Raw genomic sequence first — 17,670 nt, 5'->3', positions numbered from 1 at the left:
CTAAGAGCAAAGTACGGAGGGCGATAAGGAAAAAATGGTGGCTGGTCTGCTCAGGGCTGGTTTTCCAAAGAGCCCCAATTCTGCAATGCGCAGAACAGACAAGGGCCCCTTGGGTGTGAAAAAATGTTGCTGCTTCAGGAAAGAAGGGCAGATAAGATATTTCTCACGGGTGCTTGTCTGACTCACTGAGACATTTTAGCTCACGAGGCCATGTCTCCTTGTTCCTTCCTTAGGGTCACATGAAAATGAGCAGAGGTTGGGTCATCAGGAGAGGCTCTCCAAGAAGAGAAAAACTCCCTCAGTGGAGGCCTGTGGGCAGTGGTGTGGGGGCGCACACAGCCTTACACGCTCACTCCCCCAGCTGCCCTCTACATATACCCCGAGGCTGCCTGCCCTCTTGGAGAGTTCCTGAAACTGGCCCTGTGGGAGTCCCGGTGGAGCCGCAGGAGCACAGGCCTACTCTGAAGACTGGGCCCTTCTCCAGCTTCCTCCTCCCCCATCCTGAGTCCTGCCCTTGGATGCAGGTAAGCAGAGACCAGAGGCCCAGTGAGCAGAGGGCCAAGGGCACAGCAGGGCCTAACAGCTGAGAGCACCGACTTCCAACTCCCGTGAGGCCAGGCTCTGCCTCCAACCAGTTGTGTGGCTTCAGGCAAATTCTGTACCTTCGCTTTGCCTCTGTCAGTCACCTTTGGGCTTCTTCACTTGCTTAGAATACTTTCCCTCCCCAGCTTTGCCTGTGAAATTTATGCCTTGTTGTCAGTGAAGTTTGAGCTTGGTCAGCAAGTCTTCTGCCGGACAAGATCAGGGGATCCTTGGTGTGCTTCCGTGACCCCTTCAGTGGGACACCCCTGCTCAGCGCTTGGCTGCCTTGTCAGTGGCCCCATTAGGCTTTCAGCTCCTCAAGAAAAGACACTGTCTCTGATTCACCAATGGTGTCTCCAGCTCCTGGCATGGGGACTGGCAGAAAGCTGTCACTTATACTTAATTGATACTGACTGACGAAGGGAAGAAAGAAAAGGCTGTCTAGGTGATGGGTGAGGTATAGAGCGACACACAAAGAATTTGCAGTCTCTTCCTCCACATGACTTAGCTAATCACTCCTATTGTTGCCTAGTCAACTGGCCGAGGACTTGGGCATCCAGCCAGGATCTCAGGTCAGAACAGGGCCTCCCCTGAAGCCCAGTCTTAAGGTTTTACCTTACGGTCCTACTTATCTCTTCAGAAATCAAATTAGCCAACCTCTAGGCTAATCTCCTGGCTACATTTGTGGAAGCTTTTCTCAGAATGTTGTGATTTCTTGCCGAACAAAGGCAGGAGAGGAAGTGAAATGCAAACCAGTTTGAACCAGTGGGAGCAGCAGGTGGCAAAGTGCTTTAGCAGGAGATCAGGGAACAGTCAGGATTCTCTGAGTTCCACTCATCCCAAAGGCCATGCTCAACAACTTCTTCCCCCTTCCTCCTCCTCTTTTTTTTAAAGATTTTCTTAAAAGAAGATCTTTTAAAGATTTTATTTATTCATGACAGAGAGGCACAGGGAGAGAGGGAACACAGCAGGGGAAGCTCCCCACTGAGCAGGGAGCCCCATATGGGGCTCAAGCCGAAGGCAGGCGCTTAACCAACTGAGCCACCCAGGCACCCCCATGCTCAACTTCTTAATTTTCCCTCTGTGTGATTATATTTTTTAGTTTCCCTTATAAAACTCTTTCCTGATGGAAAAATTTCCATAGAAGACATTGTCGGGGTTGGGGGGGTGGGGTTTGTTTTGCTTATCTACTTCTAGATAGGCCTTACTCAGAGGTGGGATGACTTGAAGGTGGCCAGAGCCACTCGAACGAAACTCCCCCAGCCTGTCTACAGCCCTTCTTTGAAAGCCCAACTGTGCACAGGTCCTTACTTGGGCCCCTGAGAAAATATCAGTCATTTGGGAGGGGGTGTAGGTTAAAGTCGTTTACTTGCTAACATTCTTGATTGGTTCATTTGCTCCAACACAGAGACACATCGAGAGCCCTGCACTCGATGATGGGACATTCTGGGAAGGGAGGCTGCCCAGACATGCACTTATATCGTAAAGGTTAGTGGGCAGACTGTGGGGAGGCTTGTTTTCCTACAGGTGCTCTGTCTCATGACAGCAGGACCTATTCATCCCCCTGAAGGCCAGAGAACCAGAACCAAGCAGCCAATACTTCCGGAAAAGAGGCCTCTCGTAGTGGGCCAGCTGGGAGAGGGCTCTGGGGAGAAACACAGCATCCCTCCTGATTCCTGGTCCCCACTGTTCCCTCTAGCCTCCTTGTATCCCTGGGGTAAGGGTCACTATTTCTTCATTTCCTTCCCCTACTCCCCCAATGTATGTCCCCCTGTCCTGAAGGCCTGAACTTACTTTCATTGGGGGCAAGTTCTTTTATTCACTGTGAGAAAAATGGCTCAGAGAGCAAATACCCTGTGGAGAGGGCACCCAGTGAAGGCAACTCTCCACAGTAAAATATTAGCAACTGCAGCAGGAAGTTCTCCGTTGGGAGGAGTTGCAGGAGGTGAGCGTGGAGGAAGCAAAGATCACCAAAGGCTGTGGGGGCTGGGGATGGGGGAGGGCGTGGGAGCGCGCCACCACCCCAAAGGCCCACTCAGTGCTGTGTCTGGCACCAGTCTCTTTACCACAAGACAAATGCACAACGCTAGACTAATCAAATTTGGGTTTCTAAAAATTGAGTTCTTGGGGTGCCTGGGTGGCTCAGTGGGTTAAAGCCTCTGCCTTCGGCTCGGGTCATGGTCTTGGGGTCCTGGGATTGAGCCCTGTGTTGGGCTCTCTGCTCAGCAGGGAGCCTGCTCTCCCCCCGCCCCCCCCGCCTCTCTGCCTACTTGTGATTTCTGTCAAATAAATAAATAAAATATTTTTTTAAAAAATTGAGTTCTTAAGTTGTAAAACTGTTTTTAAAGAGGTATGATAAAAATAAAAATGAAGGATAGTCATTTTCAGAAAGACTCCAGGAAAATAGTAGGATTGATAGGCACATGTAGGGCTTCAGAAACATTAGCGGTAATGACCTATTTTGTAAGCTGGTTGCATTTACGTGGGAATTAATTTTCCCATACAGCTTCTAAGCACAAATATATACACTATGTTTAATTCTTTAAACTCTGAAATATTGTATTACACATGTATGTGTAAAAGAGAGATGGGGGGTCTGGTTTACACATATTTTCTGATTATGGATAAAGTAATGTGTTGGGAGGGGAGTGTCAAGAGTCTTAGGTCAGACAGACTTACCTGACTTGAAAAGCAGCAACAGTCAACTTCTCAGGGATGTCAAGGCACTGATTTTTTTTCAGATCTGTATTGACCCGTCTACCCAAATATCACCAGTCCTACTGTAATTCACATTTAGAAAAATGACAAGAAAACAAATAAATAGATAAATAAATATATATATTTAAATTTATTTGACACACACAGAGAGAGAGATCACAAGTAGGCAGAGAGGCAGGCGGGGTGGAGGGGTGGGGAGTGGGGGAAGCAGGCTCCCTGCTGAGCAAAGAGCCTGATGTGATGGGTCTCGATGCCAGGACCCTGAGATCATGACCTGAGCTGAAGGCAGAGGTTTAACACACTGAGCCACCCAGGTGCCCCAGTAATTTTTTTTTAAAAAGAAAAAAAAAGAAAAAGAAAAGAAAAATGACAAGAAGTTCATATATCAGTGAAAATGTAAAAAGGAGAAATGGCTATAGATAAAGGTGTGGCGGAGGCATTTTACAACTCACCTAAAGGAGACATTTCATTTTTCAGCCCATTTCATTGATATATAACTGAAACACAATACAACTGACCAATTTTCAGAGCCCAGCTTGGTAAGCTTTGTCACACAGTAGTGTATTCACTACCAGAATCTACATACAGAATACATTTCCATCACCTCCGCAAGTTTCCTAATGCCCTTATATGAATCCCCTCTCCCATTCCCCGCCCCTGGCAGCCACTGATCTGCTTCCTGTCACTAATCTTGCCTTTTCTAGAACTTTACACAAACAGAATCCTACAGTGAGTAGTCTGTATGATTGTTTCTGTAGTGGTTTTTCTCTGGCTTCCGGAGCTTAGCATATGCTTTTCAGATTCGTGCATGTGGTTTCCTCTACCAGTAGCTTAGTTTGTTTGAGCGCCCCCTGGAGGTACTCATTCGCCTGAATAGGCCACAATTTATCTATTCACTTAATGATGAACGTTTGAGTTATTTCTTATTTTTTTAATTAATTTTTCTGTCATGGTAAAATGTATACATCATAAAATTTGTTATTTTAACCATTTTAAAGTGTCCAATGTAGTAGCATTAAACGCTCTCAAAATGCTGTGTAACCATCACCACTATCTATTCCCAAAATTCCTTCATCACCCCAAACAGAAACTCTGTAACCATTAAACAGTAACTCCCCATATCCCTATCCCTGGTCCCTGGCGGCTACTAATCTACTTTCTGTCTCTGTGAAGGCACCTTCTCTGGATATTTCGCAGAAGTGAAATCACACAGTACTTGTCCTTCAGTGTCTGGCTTATTTCCTTCAGCATCATGCTCTCAGGGTTCACGCATGTCATGGAGTGTTTCAGAACTTCTTTCCTTTTTATGGCTGAATAATATTCCATTGTGTGCATATGCCATATTTTGTTTATCCATTTATCTTCTGGTGGACACTTAGGTTGTTTCCATATTTCTTATTTGTAGTTATTACGAATAAAGCTGCTATGGGCATTGAAGTCCTGATCTTTGTGTGGACGTGTGCTTTCATTTCTTTTGGATAAATATTTAGAAGTGGAAATACCTGATCATTTGGTAAGTAAATGTTTAACTTCAAAAGAAACTGCTAAGCTAATTTACAAAGTGACTTGTACCATTTGTATTCTCACTAGCTACCTGTGAGAGTTTGGGTTATGGCACATCTTCACCAACGCTCAGTAGAGGCCAACTTTTGAATTGAAACAATTCTGGTGGATGTGTAGTAGGATCTTATTTTAGTTTTAATCTGTGGTTCCTTATGTTAATGATGTTGAGCATCTTATCATTTTTTTAAAAAGATTTTATTTATTTATTTCACACACAGAGAGAAATTACAAGTAGGCAGAGAGGCAGGGAGAGAGAGAGGAGGAAGAAGGCGCCCTGCTGAGCAGAGTGCCTGACTCGGGACTGGATCCCAGCACCCTGGGATCATGACCTGAGCCGAAGACAGAGGCGAGCCACCCAGGCACCCATCTTTTCATATTCTTAGCTGTCATTCATATATCTTTTGTGAGGTGCAATGAGGTGTCTGTTTAAATCTTTTTTCCCATTTTTAAAATCAAGCTGCTTGTCTTATAGAGTTTTAAGAGTTCTTCACATAGTCTAGTTACAAGTCTGTTATCAGATGTGTATGCATTCACATTCACATACCTATTTGCAAAATTTATGTTGTGAGTATTTTCTCAGTCTATGGTTTCCTTCATGGTGTTCTTTTGTTTTGTTTTGTTTGTTTTTGAGAGGGAGAGACAGAGAGAGAATCCTAAGCAGGCTCCATGCCCAGCTCGGAGCCAGATGTAGGGCTTGATCCTGCAACCCTGAGATCATGACCTGAGCCAAAATCAAGAGTTGGACGCTTAACTGACTGAGCCACAAGGCAACCCCCACCATGGTGTCTTTTGAAGAACAAATTAATTTTGAAATAGTTTATCTTTTTTATGGGTTGTACTTTTTGTTTTTTACCTAATAAATCACCTAACTCAAGATCCCGGGGGCACCTGTTTAGCTCAGTCTGTGGAGCATCTGACTCTTGATCTCAGGGTTGTGGGCTTGAGCCCCATGTTAGATGTATAAATTACTTAAAAATAAAATCTTAAAAAAATTAAAAGATCTCAATGCTTTTTCCTTTGCTTTCTTCTAGAAATTTAGTAAGTTTAGACCTATGGTTCATTTCTTTTTTTTTTTTAATTAAGAGTTTTATTTATTTATTTATTTATTTATTTATTTATTGACACAGAGAGATCACAAGTAGGCAGAGAGGCAGGCAGAAAGAGAGAGAAGAAAGCAGGCTCCCTGCTGAGCAGAGAGCCCGATGCGGAACTCGATCCCAGGACCCTGAGATTATGACCTGAGCCGAAGGCAGTGGCTTAACCCACTGAGCCACCTAAGCACCCCCCTATGTTTCATTTCTAACTAATTATTGAATATGGTTTGCAGTAATAGTCAAGGTATGTATTTTTTTGTTTTGCATATAGATTGTTCTGGCACTGTTTGAGACTATTCTTCTCCCATTGAAATAATTTTTTTTTCAAAAATCATTTACTCATATGTGTATGTTTATTTCTGAATTCTCTAGGCTGTTCTAGTGGTCTGTATGTCTTTGTATGCTAGCATTTTACTTTTTATAACTTTACTATAATTTTATAATTTTCTTGAAATCACATGGTGTAAGTCTTCCAACTTTGTTCTTTTTTTTGGTAAATTTTTAAAAAAAATTTTTAAAAGATTTTTATGTATTTATTTGACAGACAAGAGATCACAAATAGGCAGAGAGGCAGGCAGAGAGAGAGGAGGAAGCAGGCTCCCTGCTGAGCAGAGAGCCGGATGCGGGGCTTGATTCCTGGACCCTGAGATCATGACCTGAGCCAAAGGCAGAGGCTTTAACCCACTGAGCCACCCAGGCGCCCCCCAACTTTGTTCTTTTTCAAAAGTATTTTGGCTAATCTAGGACTTTTGCATTTCCATATAAATTTAGATCCAGTTTCTTAATTTCTACAACAAAACACTGCTAGGATTTTGACTGAGATTGTATTGAATCCACACATCAATTTAGAGAGAACTGACATGTTAATGATAGTGAATCTTTTGATCCATGAATGTGGTATATCTCTCCATTTATTTAGGTCTTTAATTTTTCTCAACAATATTTTGTTATTTTTACTGTACAAGTTTTGCACATATTTTGTTAAATTTACCCATAAATTTTTTTAAAGATTTTATTTATTTATGACAGAGAGAGGGAATACAAGCATGCGGGAGCTGGAGAGGGAAGAGCAGGCTCCCCACTGAGCAGGCAGCCCAATGAGGGGCTTGATCCCAGGACCCTGGGATCATGACCTGAGCTGAAGGCAGATGCTCCACAACTGAGCCACCCAGGTGCCCCTATCCATGAGTATTTTCTATTCTTATGCTATTTATTGTTTTCTAATTTTTATTTTTAAAGATTTAATTTATTTATTTGAGAACAAGAGAAAGAGAGCACAAGTGGGGTGAGGGGCAGAGGGAGAAGCAGTCTCCCCACTGAGCAGGGAGCTGAATGCTGGGCCCAATCCCAGGACTCCAGGATCATGACCAAAGCTGGAGGCAGATGCTTAACCAACTAGCACCCCGGTGGCCCTAAATATTGTTTTTTTTAAATTTTTGCAATTTAACATTGCTCATAAAGTAGAAATACAATAGAATCTTTGTATATTGATTTTTTATTCTGTAACTTGCTAAACTCACTTACTAGTTCTAGTAACTTTTTGATAGATTCCTTTGGATTTTCTACATAGATAATCATGTTACCTTACTTCTTTCTTTCCTCTCTATATGACTTTTGTTTCTTTCTTTTTTCTTTTTTTTAAAGACTTTATTTATTTGAGAGAGAGAGAGAGATCACAAGTAGGTAGAGAGTCAGGCAGAGAGAGGGTGAAGCAGGCTTCCCGCCGAGCAGAGAGCCTGATGTGGGGCCCGATCCCAGGACCCTGAGATCATGACCTGAGCCGAAGGCAGAGGCTTAACCCACTGAGCCACCCAGGCGCCCCTTTTTATTTTCTTATTGCACTGGATATAGGATAGGATAGGATAGGATAGGATAGGATAGGATAGGATAGGATAGGATTGGATTTCCTATACTGTTGAAAGGAAGTGGTGACAGTGGACATCTCAAAAATGACATCTTTTAAAGAGAGAGGATGACACCTTTAAATATTTTTTTCCTGTTCCAGATAGAAATAATCACTGGCTGTATAGAGGTACAAGCAAAATATGATGGGATGGATGGGGGTTGGCAGAAAATGGGGCAATTAAATTCTATCCATTGGAGACTGTTTATAAAAGGCAAAATTTTAAAGCAACTTCTTTGGCTTTTCTTGATCTGATCCAGGGAGGTGACAGTATCTGTGGTCTGTTCCCCCCACCCTACCCTTGCTATCCATGTTCCCCTTCCTGATGCTTCCAGCAACAGAGCTACCATGACTCTCTATCCTTTGGTTCCAGGATGCTGTCCTCTCCTGATGCGATGGCATGCTCACGGACCTGCTCCCGCATCCTGGGGCTGAGCTTCGGGACTACTGCTCTGTTTGCTGCTGGAGCCAACTTGGTGCTCCTCTTCCCTAACTGGGATGTGACCTACCTGTTGAGGGGCCTCATTGGCAGGCATGCCATGCTGGGCTCTGGGCTCTGGGGAGGAGGACTCATGGTAAGTGTTTGGAGTTTCTTGGGTGTGAGCTCCCCAAGTACCTCTCAGGGTGGAGCAGGGAGGTGGCAGGACAGCAGTGTTTTGTTTTGTTTGCAAGAATGTTTGGTGTTGAGGGTGACTGCCTGGCTCAGTGGGTAGAGAATGTGACTCTTGATCTCAGGGTTGTGAGTTTGAACCCCACATTGGGCATAGAGATTACTTAAAGATAAAATCTTTTTAAAAAAGATTTTATTTATTTGACAGAGAGATAGAGAAAGAGCACAGTAAGCAGAGCAGCAGGCAGAGGGAGAGGGAGAAGCAGATTCCCCGCTGAGCAGGGAGCCCGATGTGGGACTTGATTCCAGGACCCTGGAATCATGACCTGAGCCCAAGGCAGCTGCTTAACCAACTGAGCCACCCAGGTGCCCCTTAAAGATAAAATCTTAAAAAAAAAAAAAAAAAAGAATTCTTGATCTAGCAAGCTGGTCTTGGGTCTATAGCAATTCCAAGGAATAGGAGACTCTAGGAAGACTTGTTGCCGAACTTTGGCTTGGGACTACAAGGCTGGGTATAAATGTGGCCATCCAGAGAGTCAGATCAGGCTAGTCATCCAACTGGGTCCTGACAGTCAAAGCCAAACCCTCTGGGAAAGATAGGATTATCAAAACCATGTGAGGTACCCAAATGATCTATTTCAATAGTAATCAACCCAATCTCTTCTTACCATTCTTCTCTCCTCTCCCAGGTACTCACTGCAGCTACCCTCATCTCCTTCATGGGCTGGAGATATGGCTGCTTCAGTAAGAGTGGGCCCTGCCGAAGTGTAAGCACCAGGTTCTACTCTTCTCATACCTAGAATGTTCCCACACTCCATTACTCTATGGGCAGAGTGGTAAAGAGGCAACATCAGTTTTGGGGCTTGAAGTCAGGTCCTGACTGTACTCCTTAGTAAACCTAAGCCATTGGGCAAGTTTCTTAATCTTTATGAGCCTCGGATCTTCATCTATAAAATGGGAGTGAACAGTCTCAAGTTAAGGGAGTGTTTGTTGAGCCAAACATGTCTATTAACTATGATTTTTAGCCTATTGAACAAAATGGAAATGAATTAAGTGTGCTGTAGTCATGTGTCACTGATAGAAAATTTCCTGCGGCACCTGGCTGGCTCAGTGGGTAGAGCATGCACTCAATCTCTGGGTCATGAGTTCAAGCCCCATGTTGGGTGTGGAGTCTACTAGAAAGAAAGAAAGAGAGAGAGAGAGAGAGAGAGAGAGAGAGGAGAAAGAAAAAAAAAGAAGGAGAAAGAAAAGAAAGAAAGAAAGGAAGGAGGGAGGGAAGGAAGGAAGGAAATAAATTTCCTTGTTATTTTGTTTAATTTTTCTTAGAATTAGAAGGTTTCCAGAAATCATCTAATGACTAGAATTCTAGCCTAAGCCTCCATTTTACAGAAAATTAAACTTGGGCCCAGAGTAAATTCGCACTTATCAGTTACAGCAACATTTATATATACCTGAAAAATTTCAGTACATGTATAGTATAAGACACATTACTTTTTTTATGTTTTATTTTTAAAATTTTTTTTATCTATTTCTTATTTTTTTATAAACATATAATGTATTTTTATCCCCAGGGGTACAGGTCTGTGAATCGCCAGGTTTACACACTTCACAGCACTCACCATAGCACATCCCTCCCCAATGTCCATATCCCCACTCCCCTCTCCCAACCCCCCTCCCCCCAGCAACCCTCAGTTTGTTTTGTGAGATTAAGAGTCACTTATGGTTTCTCTCCCTCCCAATCCCATCTTGTTTCATTTATTCTTCTCCTATCCCCCTACCCCCCCATGTTGCTTCTCCATGTCCTCATTATCAGGGAGATCATATGATAGTTGTCTTTCTCCGATTGACTTATTTCACTAAGCATGATACCCTCTAGTTCCATCCACATTGTCGCAAATGGCAAGATTTCATTTCTTTTGATGGCTGCATAGTATTCCATTGTGTATATATACCACATCTTCTTTATCCATTCATCTGTTGATGGATATCTAGGTTCTTTCCATAGTTTGGCTATTGTGGACATTGCTGCTATAAACATTCGGGTGCACGTGCCCCTTCGGTAAGATACATTACTTATTCAGTCTCAGACATATGAATTTGTGGCCTCCTTACAGTAACTCTACCACCTACTTTGGTATCTGCAACCCACATATTGGGAACCCCACTGATTCAGAATTATATGTTAAAGAATTAAATATAAATACCCATGCACTTCATTCAGTATCTTCTCTCAGTCTCCTCTAGTTTTCCCCTCGGCGACTGAGTGGTTCTCAGACTTGTGTGTGTATCAGAATCCCTGTAGGGTTTGTTAGAACAGATTGCTTGCCCCACCCCCAGATTTTTTACTTTCCTTCCTTCCTTCTTTCCTCCCTTCCTTCCCTCTCTCTCTCTCTCTTTCTTCCTTTTTAAAGCTATATTGTCTGAGGAAAGGAGAAGGTTGGAGAGATAGGAGAGTTGACTTTATTTATTTATTTATTTTTAGAGGTGGGGGAGTAGCAGAGAGACAGGGAGAGAGAGACTCCCAAGCAGGCTCCACACCCAGTGCAGAGCCTGATGCAGGGCTGGATCTCAGCCTTGAGATCATGACCTGAGCTGAAAGTGAGAGCTGGATGCTTATCTGATTGAGCCACCTAGGTGCTCTAGCCCCAACTTTTTGGGTTCAGAAGGTTGGGTGAAGCAGGAAGTTGTGCATTTCTAGCAAGTTTTCAGGTGATGTGATGTTGCTGGGGCCAGGACCCCATCTTGAGCATTTCGTGGGCCCCTCCCAAGCTCCAAACCAGCTTGACATTGTGGAAGAGGACTCCATGATTCTATATAAAAACTGTGTATATGTTTTATTTAAATTTTAAAAATACGCATTCTTTCGAAGGGAGATAAACGACCTGGTAGTCTGAGAAAGAAGCCAGTTTAAAAGCAAGCTAGACTCCTGCCTAGGAAGTGAACTCATTGTTATCTTCCGGGAGGGAAGTGCACAGACTAAGTGCAATGAGAGAACAGGGATCTGTTCCAAGCTGACTGAAGTTCCTCTCTGTCCCTGTCCCCCTCTCTCCCTTCTTTCCTACCTCCTTCCCTCTTTCTTCCCTTGTTTCCTTCATGCTTGATTTAAGAAAGAGTGGAATCGGCGTTCGTTGCTGGGAACAGTTAAACGTCTGTCTTCTGCTCAGGTCATGATCCCAGAGTCCTGGGATCGACTCCCGAATCCTGCTTCTTGCTCAGCGGGGAGCCTACTTCTCCCTCTCCCTGTGCCTGGTGCTCCCCCTGCTTGTGCTCTCTCAAATAAATAAATAAAATCTTAAAAAAATTTTTTTAAATAGTAAAAAAGAAATGAACATGCAATGACCATCCAACCCTTCTACCCAGAGGCTATGTAAAACTTTTTTTTTTTTAAGTTTATTTATTTGGGAGAGAGAGAGAAAGAGACCGTGCACTCAAGCATGCTTGGGGGGGGGGGTAGAGGGAGAGGGAGAATATTAAGCAAACTCCATGCCCAGCATGGAGCCTGACATGGGGCTCCATCTCATGACGCTGAGAGCATGACCTGAGCTGAAATCAAGAGTCAGTAACCAACTGAGCCACCCAGTGGCCCCTGAGTGTAAAAGTTTTTGAAGCCAACCTTTTGAGAAGCTCTGGAGGGAGCTTCCCTGGGTCAGGAAGACTCAGGTCCAAGTGCCACTGCTTCCCGCCTTCTCAGTGCTTTCTTTCCCACCACTTCCTGGCTCTACCCACTGACCCCTCATCAGCCGCCCTGCCTTGGGTGTCCTTTAAAGGAGCTGCCAGGGGCAGCATTATCCCCACATGATATGATGGGGAAAGCCTGAGTGCTGGAGAAGTTACGCTTGCCCAGATCATCCCATCACCTGCTCGTGACCCCATCTCACCTCATGGCTTCTTCCCTCCATCTACAGATGTTCACTGCTCTGCTGTCCGGTAGCCTGGCTTTTCTTGGAGCCTTGATTTGCTTTATCACTTCTGGAGTAGCCCTGAAAGATGGTCCATTTTGCATGTTTGATGCCTCACCCTTCAATCAGACACAAGATTGGAAATATGGTTATCCATTCCAAGACTTGCGTAACAGGTAAATGGACAGAGACTTGGGTTTTCAATCTTTTCAGAGAGACAAAGACAGACAGAAAGACACATAGATGGACTACTAACTCCTCGTGGCCACACGTTCTAGCATCTCCCATCTCTGATGCTCAGCATTTTGCCAACACAGCAAATGTCACCCTCAGAAATCTAGGCCTATGACCTTGGCTGGGGGGAAGGGGAACCAGGTTTCTATTGAGTTGCTTACTTGGCTTTTCTTACTTATTCCTCAACCCCTGGTCTCCTTTTTTTTGGATAGGAATTATTTGTATGACGACTCCCTCTGGAACTCTGTGTGCCTGGAGCCTTCTAAAGCTGTTATTTGGCACGTGTCCTTCTTCTCCATGCTTCTATGCATCAGCCTCCTCCAGATTCTCTTGGTGGTCATTCATTTTTTCAACAGTTTCCTGGGTCTTTTCTGCAGCCTCTGTGACAAGTGATAGGGAATGTCCTTTCATGCGTGAGAGTTTTCCTCAGAACAGACCTTGAATCTCTTCTGCAGAATGGATTATAAACAAATTTTCCTTTTAGGTATTCCTGTAGTGACAATAACGGCAATGATTCCTTGCACGTGTGTTGAGTGATACATGCATTTTAAATCACATTGTAAACTGCAAGATGATATATCAGTAGGAGGAATAATTAGGTCATATTATTGTGCAGGAACTTACAGTTCATCAAATGTTCTCCAGCTGTGGTCTCATTTCAGCCTCTTAACAACTCCATAAAACTGGCCACATGTCACAGATATGGAAATTGAGACTCCTAGAGCATAAGGGACTTGCTGCCTAAAAGCACTCACCTGGGTTCAGGTAAAGTCAGCACCTGAGCTCTTATCTTCTAAATTCAAGTTCACCAGTTGTTATGGATGGAATTGTGTGTCCTCAGATCTCATAGGTGGAAGCCCTAAGCCCCAATGTGACTATATTTGTAGATAGAACCTTTAAGAAGGTAATTAAGGTTAAATGAGGTCATAAAGGTAGGGCCCTAATCCTTACAAGAAAAGGATGAGATACCAGATCTCTCTTTACACACAAGCACAGTAGAAGAGGCCCTGTGAGGACAGTCAGAAGGTGGCCCCTGCAAACCAAGGAGCCCTCAATAGAAGCCAGACTTATTGGTATCTTCATGTTGGGACTTCAAGTCTGATTTATTAGAAAAATAAATGCGTGTGGCCTCAGCCCATTCAGTCAGTACTATTTTGTTATGGCAGCCTGAGCTGATTAATTCACCAATATTCTCTTCTTTAGTGTTCGATGCGGTTCAGTAAGTGCTATACACTGGAGTTTCCATTGTATACAGTTGTGTGCACAGTGGATCTAAAAATGACTGAGGCATAGTCCTTGACCTAGGACCCTGCCTTGTCCTTGAAGAGCTCATGATCAGGGTAGAGGAACAAACACATCTACAAACAATTTAAATATCCTATGATAAGGGTCATGTTAGAGGTCAACAGGACACAGAGAGAGTTCAGAGGAATAGTGAAACTCCAAGAAGAGGGTCTGTGGGAGATCAAGGAAGGCACCCCTTGCGTCTGAGCTGGTTCTTGAAACAGCCCAGTGAAGAGGGGAGGAAGGGATTCCCCAGTAGAGGAAATCGCACACTCCGAGGCAGGGAGGGGACACATGGGACGGAGAACTGTGGTGCCACAGCAGTTTCTCATATGGGACGTGGAGAACAGAGCACCTCTCTTTGTTGACTTCAAGATCTTGGTCAGGAGCTAGTGCTGGATGGTGAGTAGAGTCAGGAGTGGGGTGAAGGAGATCCGCGCGGGAAATTCTGATGGGCAGGGAACAGGACGAAGCAGGCAGCCTGGGAAGAAATAGGAAGATGGGCACTGGCAAGAGAAGAGGTAGTGGACAGGTCCAGGGAATGAGTTAGGGAACCACGGGCTCTGGAGCCACAGAGGGGACAAAGCCAGGAAAGGAAAGTGTGGGCCCAGTTGCTGTTGTATCCCCTCCATGGTCCCCAGGTCAGGGAGGAGCCGCTGAAGCACCAGATGCCTCCAGAATACAGGAATTCCTCTGTTACCAGGGGGAGGAGAGAAGGGGAAAGGAGAGGAAACCAAGGATGGGGAGGGGAATGCAGAGGGAGTTCTGTTTCATTCCACTACGGGCTCCATAGCCCTCCACACCTGCCTGTTCACTGCCCTCTGTGGGATTCCAGAGGACACCTGCATCCCCTTCCTTCTGCCTTCATCCCAGGACTACCTCACACTCAGAATGGGCTTTCACCCTGGTTTTTTTTCTCTTCAAGTGAAAGCCACATTGAGGTCTTGGCTTGGCTTCCAACCAGGTTTAAGGCAGAGGGGCTTATGTTAATCTGTTCATCAGGACAGTGTTAACATTTTGTTAAGAAAAAAAGTCATCTGTCCGTTACCTTGTATATGCCTTCTGGAATATCATCATGGAATGAGGAGGATGTTGCCTTGTTTATGTTCTTGCTTGAGAAAAATATGCCCTTGGGGCACCGGGGTGGCTCAGTTGGTTAAGCAACTGCTTTCGGCTCAGGTTATGATCCTGAAGTCCCAGGATCCAGTCCCAAGATCCAGTCCCAGGATTAGTGCCGCTCCCTCTGACTGTCCCCCCCTCATGCTCTCTCTTGCTCTCTTTCTCTCAAGTAAATAAATAAAATCTTTTAAAAAAAGAAAAGTAAGCCCATCTTGGGAATAGGTTGTCCTTCAGCTTTCTGTTATAGCAGCTGGCACTCTAGTTAGCCCATTGCTCTCCAGTCAAATCTGTTCACTCTTTAGGGAAAGGCCTGGGTTTTTTTTTTTTTTTTTTTTTTAAGATTTTATTTATTTATTTGACAGAGAGAGAGAGAGAGAGAGATTACAAGTAGGCAGAGAGGCAGGCAGAGAGAGGGGTGGGGGGAAGCAGGCACCCTGCTGAGCAGAGAGCCAGATCCCGGGCTCGATCCCAGGAACCTGGGACCACGACCTGAGCCGAAGGCAGAGGCTTAACCCACTGAGCCATCCAGGCGCCCCGCAAGTCCTGGGTTTTATTCACTTTTGTATCTCTAGCCCCTAACACAGATGGAATAAAATTTTTTAAAAAATAAATTTGTTATATTATTTTTTCTTGAAGATTTTGTTTATTTGACAGAGAGAGATCACAAGCAGGCAGAGAGGCAGGCAGAGAGAGAGGGGGAAGCAGGCTCCCTGCTGTGGGGCTCAATCCCAGGACCCTGAGATCATGACCTGAGCCAAAGGCAGAGGCTTATCCCACTGAGCCACCCAGGCGCCCCCGGAATAATAAAATTTTTATTGAATTAAATTATACATCTGATCTTCTGTGGTTTTAGTTGGACTGTAGTAGATAGAATGAGAGAAATCAAACTGAAGAAACCATGAAAGGGGAGAGAAAATCTGCATATTAGGAGTATGATTTCTTAAGGCTGGTGAAACAGCAAGGAGTAAAACGCTATCTGCCCCTAGGAGACATTGGATTTCTGTGCCAGGCTAGTCTGTGGATACATGATCCCAGCCACAGATGGGGCTGGTACTGCTGAACCAAGGGGAAGGTAAAGAGGGCATGGTTGAAGCAGCACTGAGCTGATGTGGGTGCACACTTAGCCCCATAGCCCTTGCACAGACCCCACTCTGCTGGCCAGGGCCAGGAGGAGGGTTCAGCAACCCAGTCAGATCACGAAAGGTTTTATTTGCAGTAAATGCTGGGGAGATGGTCATAAGGAACCATTGAAAGATTTCAAGCAGAGCAGTCACAAAGGAAAGCCATTCTGGGGACACTGTGAAGGGCAGCTTGGGAAGGTGAAGTTCCTATGAGTTTATGGGACTCAGGGAGACCAATCTAGGCTATATTACCAAGAAAACGTGTTGCAAGCCAAAACCTGGAACAGTAAAATTAGTCTCTACTGGAATTTGCAAAGTTATATGTTTATAGAAACTACTCCCTTTCCATCTTAGAGGAGGAAGTTTTGCAATTCGTTAACCCAACCAAAAGGAAGTCTGGATAGATGTTGAGGGAATTTCTTTTCCTTTTTTTTTTTTTTTTTTAAGATCCCATTTTTTTATTTGAGAGAGTCTGTGTGTGAGTGAGCAAGATAGGGAGAGAGAGTGCAGGAGGGGGTGGGGGGTCGAGGGAAGAGGAAGAAGGAGAAGCAGACTTCCCTGCTGAGCAGGGAGCCTGATATGGGACTCCATCCCATAACCCTGGAATCATGACCTGAACTGAAGGCGCAGGGTTAACTGACTTGGCCACCCAGCCACTCCTTTTCCTAGTTTTTTTTTAAATTTATTTTTAAAAAGATTTTATTTATTTATTTGTCAGAGAGAGAGAGGGAGAGAGGGAGCACAGGCAGACAGAGTGGCAGACAGAGTCAGAGGGAGAAGCAGGCTCCCCGCTGAGCAAGGAGCCCGATGTGGGACTCGATCCCAGGACGCTGGGATCATGACCTGAGCCGAAGGCAGCTGCCCAACCAACTGAGCCACCCAGGCGTCCCCTTTTGCTAGTTTTTGAAGCTGACAGAGGCCAGGATAATATGGTTTTCCAAAACAGGACCAGAAACTGGTGCTCATAAGTGAGGAATACACGTGAAATCTGCAGATTTCTGAATTTTGCTCTGGATCCAAGGGTGTAGGTGAGGCTGGGAGGAAGTGTGCTTGGCAGTTATGGACTAGGACAGGGCACTGCTAATTTTTTATGTAAAGGATCGGATAAAAGTTTAGACCTTAAGGGTCATATGGTTTCTGTTGCAGTTGCTGAAGTCTACCAATAACAGCGCAAAAGTGGCCACACAACAGGCAAGAGAGCATAGCTTTGCTACAAAAGAACTTCGGGGATACTGAAATTTTAATTTCACGTGTAGGTTTCACGTGTCATGAGATAAACCTTTGATTTTTTTTTTTCGATCGTTTAAAAATGTGGGTGCCTCAGTTGTTGGGCATCTGCCTTGGGCTCAGGGCATGATCCTAGGGTCCTGGGATCAATCCCGCGTGGAGCTCCCTGCTCAGCCAGAAGCCTGCTTCTCCCTCTCCCGCTCCCCCTGTTTGTGTTCCCTCTCTCACTATCTCTCTCTGTCAAAGAAATAAAATCTTTTAAAAATATACACATATCCGTTCAAAAGTCATGCCTAAAGAAATGAAGGCAGCACTT

General features: G+C 44.6%; 1 protein-coding gene across 1 annotated transcript; it reads left to right on the top strand.

The window, feature by feature from the left end:
* Positions 1 to 474: 474 nt before the first annotated feature.
* On the top strand, positions 475 to 13,051 carry TM4SF19 (transmembrane 4 L six family member 19). Its single transcript, XM_046002851.1, has 5 exons — positions 475 to 524; positions 8,234 to 8,435; positions 9,160 to 9,237; positions 12,376 to 12,545; positions 12,816 to 13,051. Exons 2-5 carry the CDS (start codon positions 8,235 to 8,237, stop codon positions 12,994 to 12,996), a joined length of 630 nt encoding a protein of 209 aa, XP_045858807.1. The 5' UTR covers positions 475 to 524; position 8,234; the 3' UTR covers positions 12,997 to 13,051.
* The last annotated feature ends 4,619 nt before the right edge of the window (positions 13,052 to 17,670 follow it).

Source organism: Meles meles, chromosome 4 (assembly GCF_922984935.1).
Source record: "Meles meles chromosome 4, mMelMel3.1 paternal haplotype, whole genome shotgun sequence".
NCBI classification, from domain to species: domain Eukaryota; kingdom Metazoa; phylum Chordata; class Mammalia; order Carnivora; family Mustelidae; genus Meles; species Meles meles.
Note: the sequence above shows the minus strand (reverse complement) of the source record. Positions and strands in the feature narration are given on the sequence as shown.

Coding starts and splice junctions, on each gene's coding strand:
- TM4SF19 (XM_046002851.1), top strand. CDS start 8,235: ATGCTGTCCTCTCCTGATGCGATGGCATGCTCACGGACCTGCTCCCGC. Junction 9,238..12,375: donor AGAGTGGGCCCTGCCGAAGT/GTAAGCACCAGG, acceptor CTCCATCTACAG/ATGTTCACTGCTCTGCTGTC. Junction 12,546..12,815: donor TTCCAAGACTTGCGTAACAG/GTAAATGGACAG, acceptor TTTTTTGGATAG/GAATTATTTGTATGACGACT.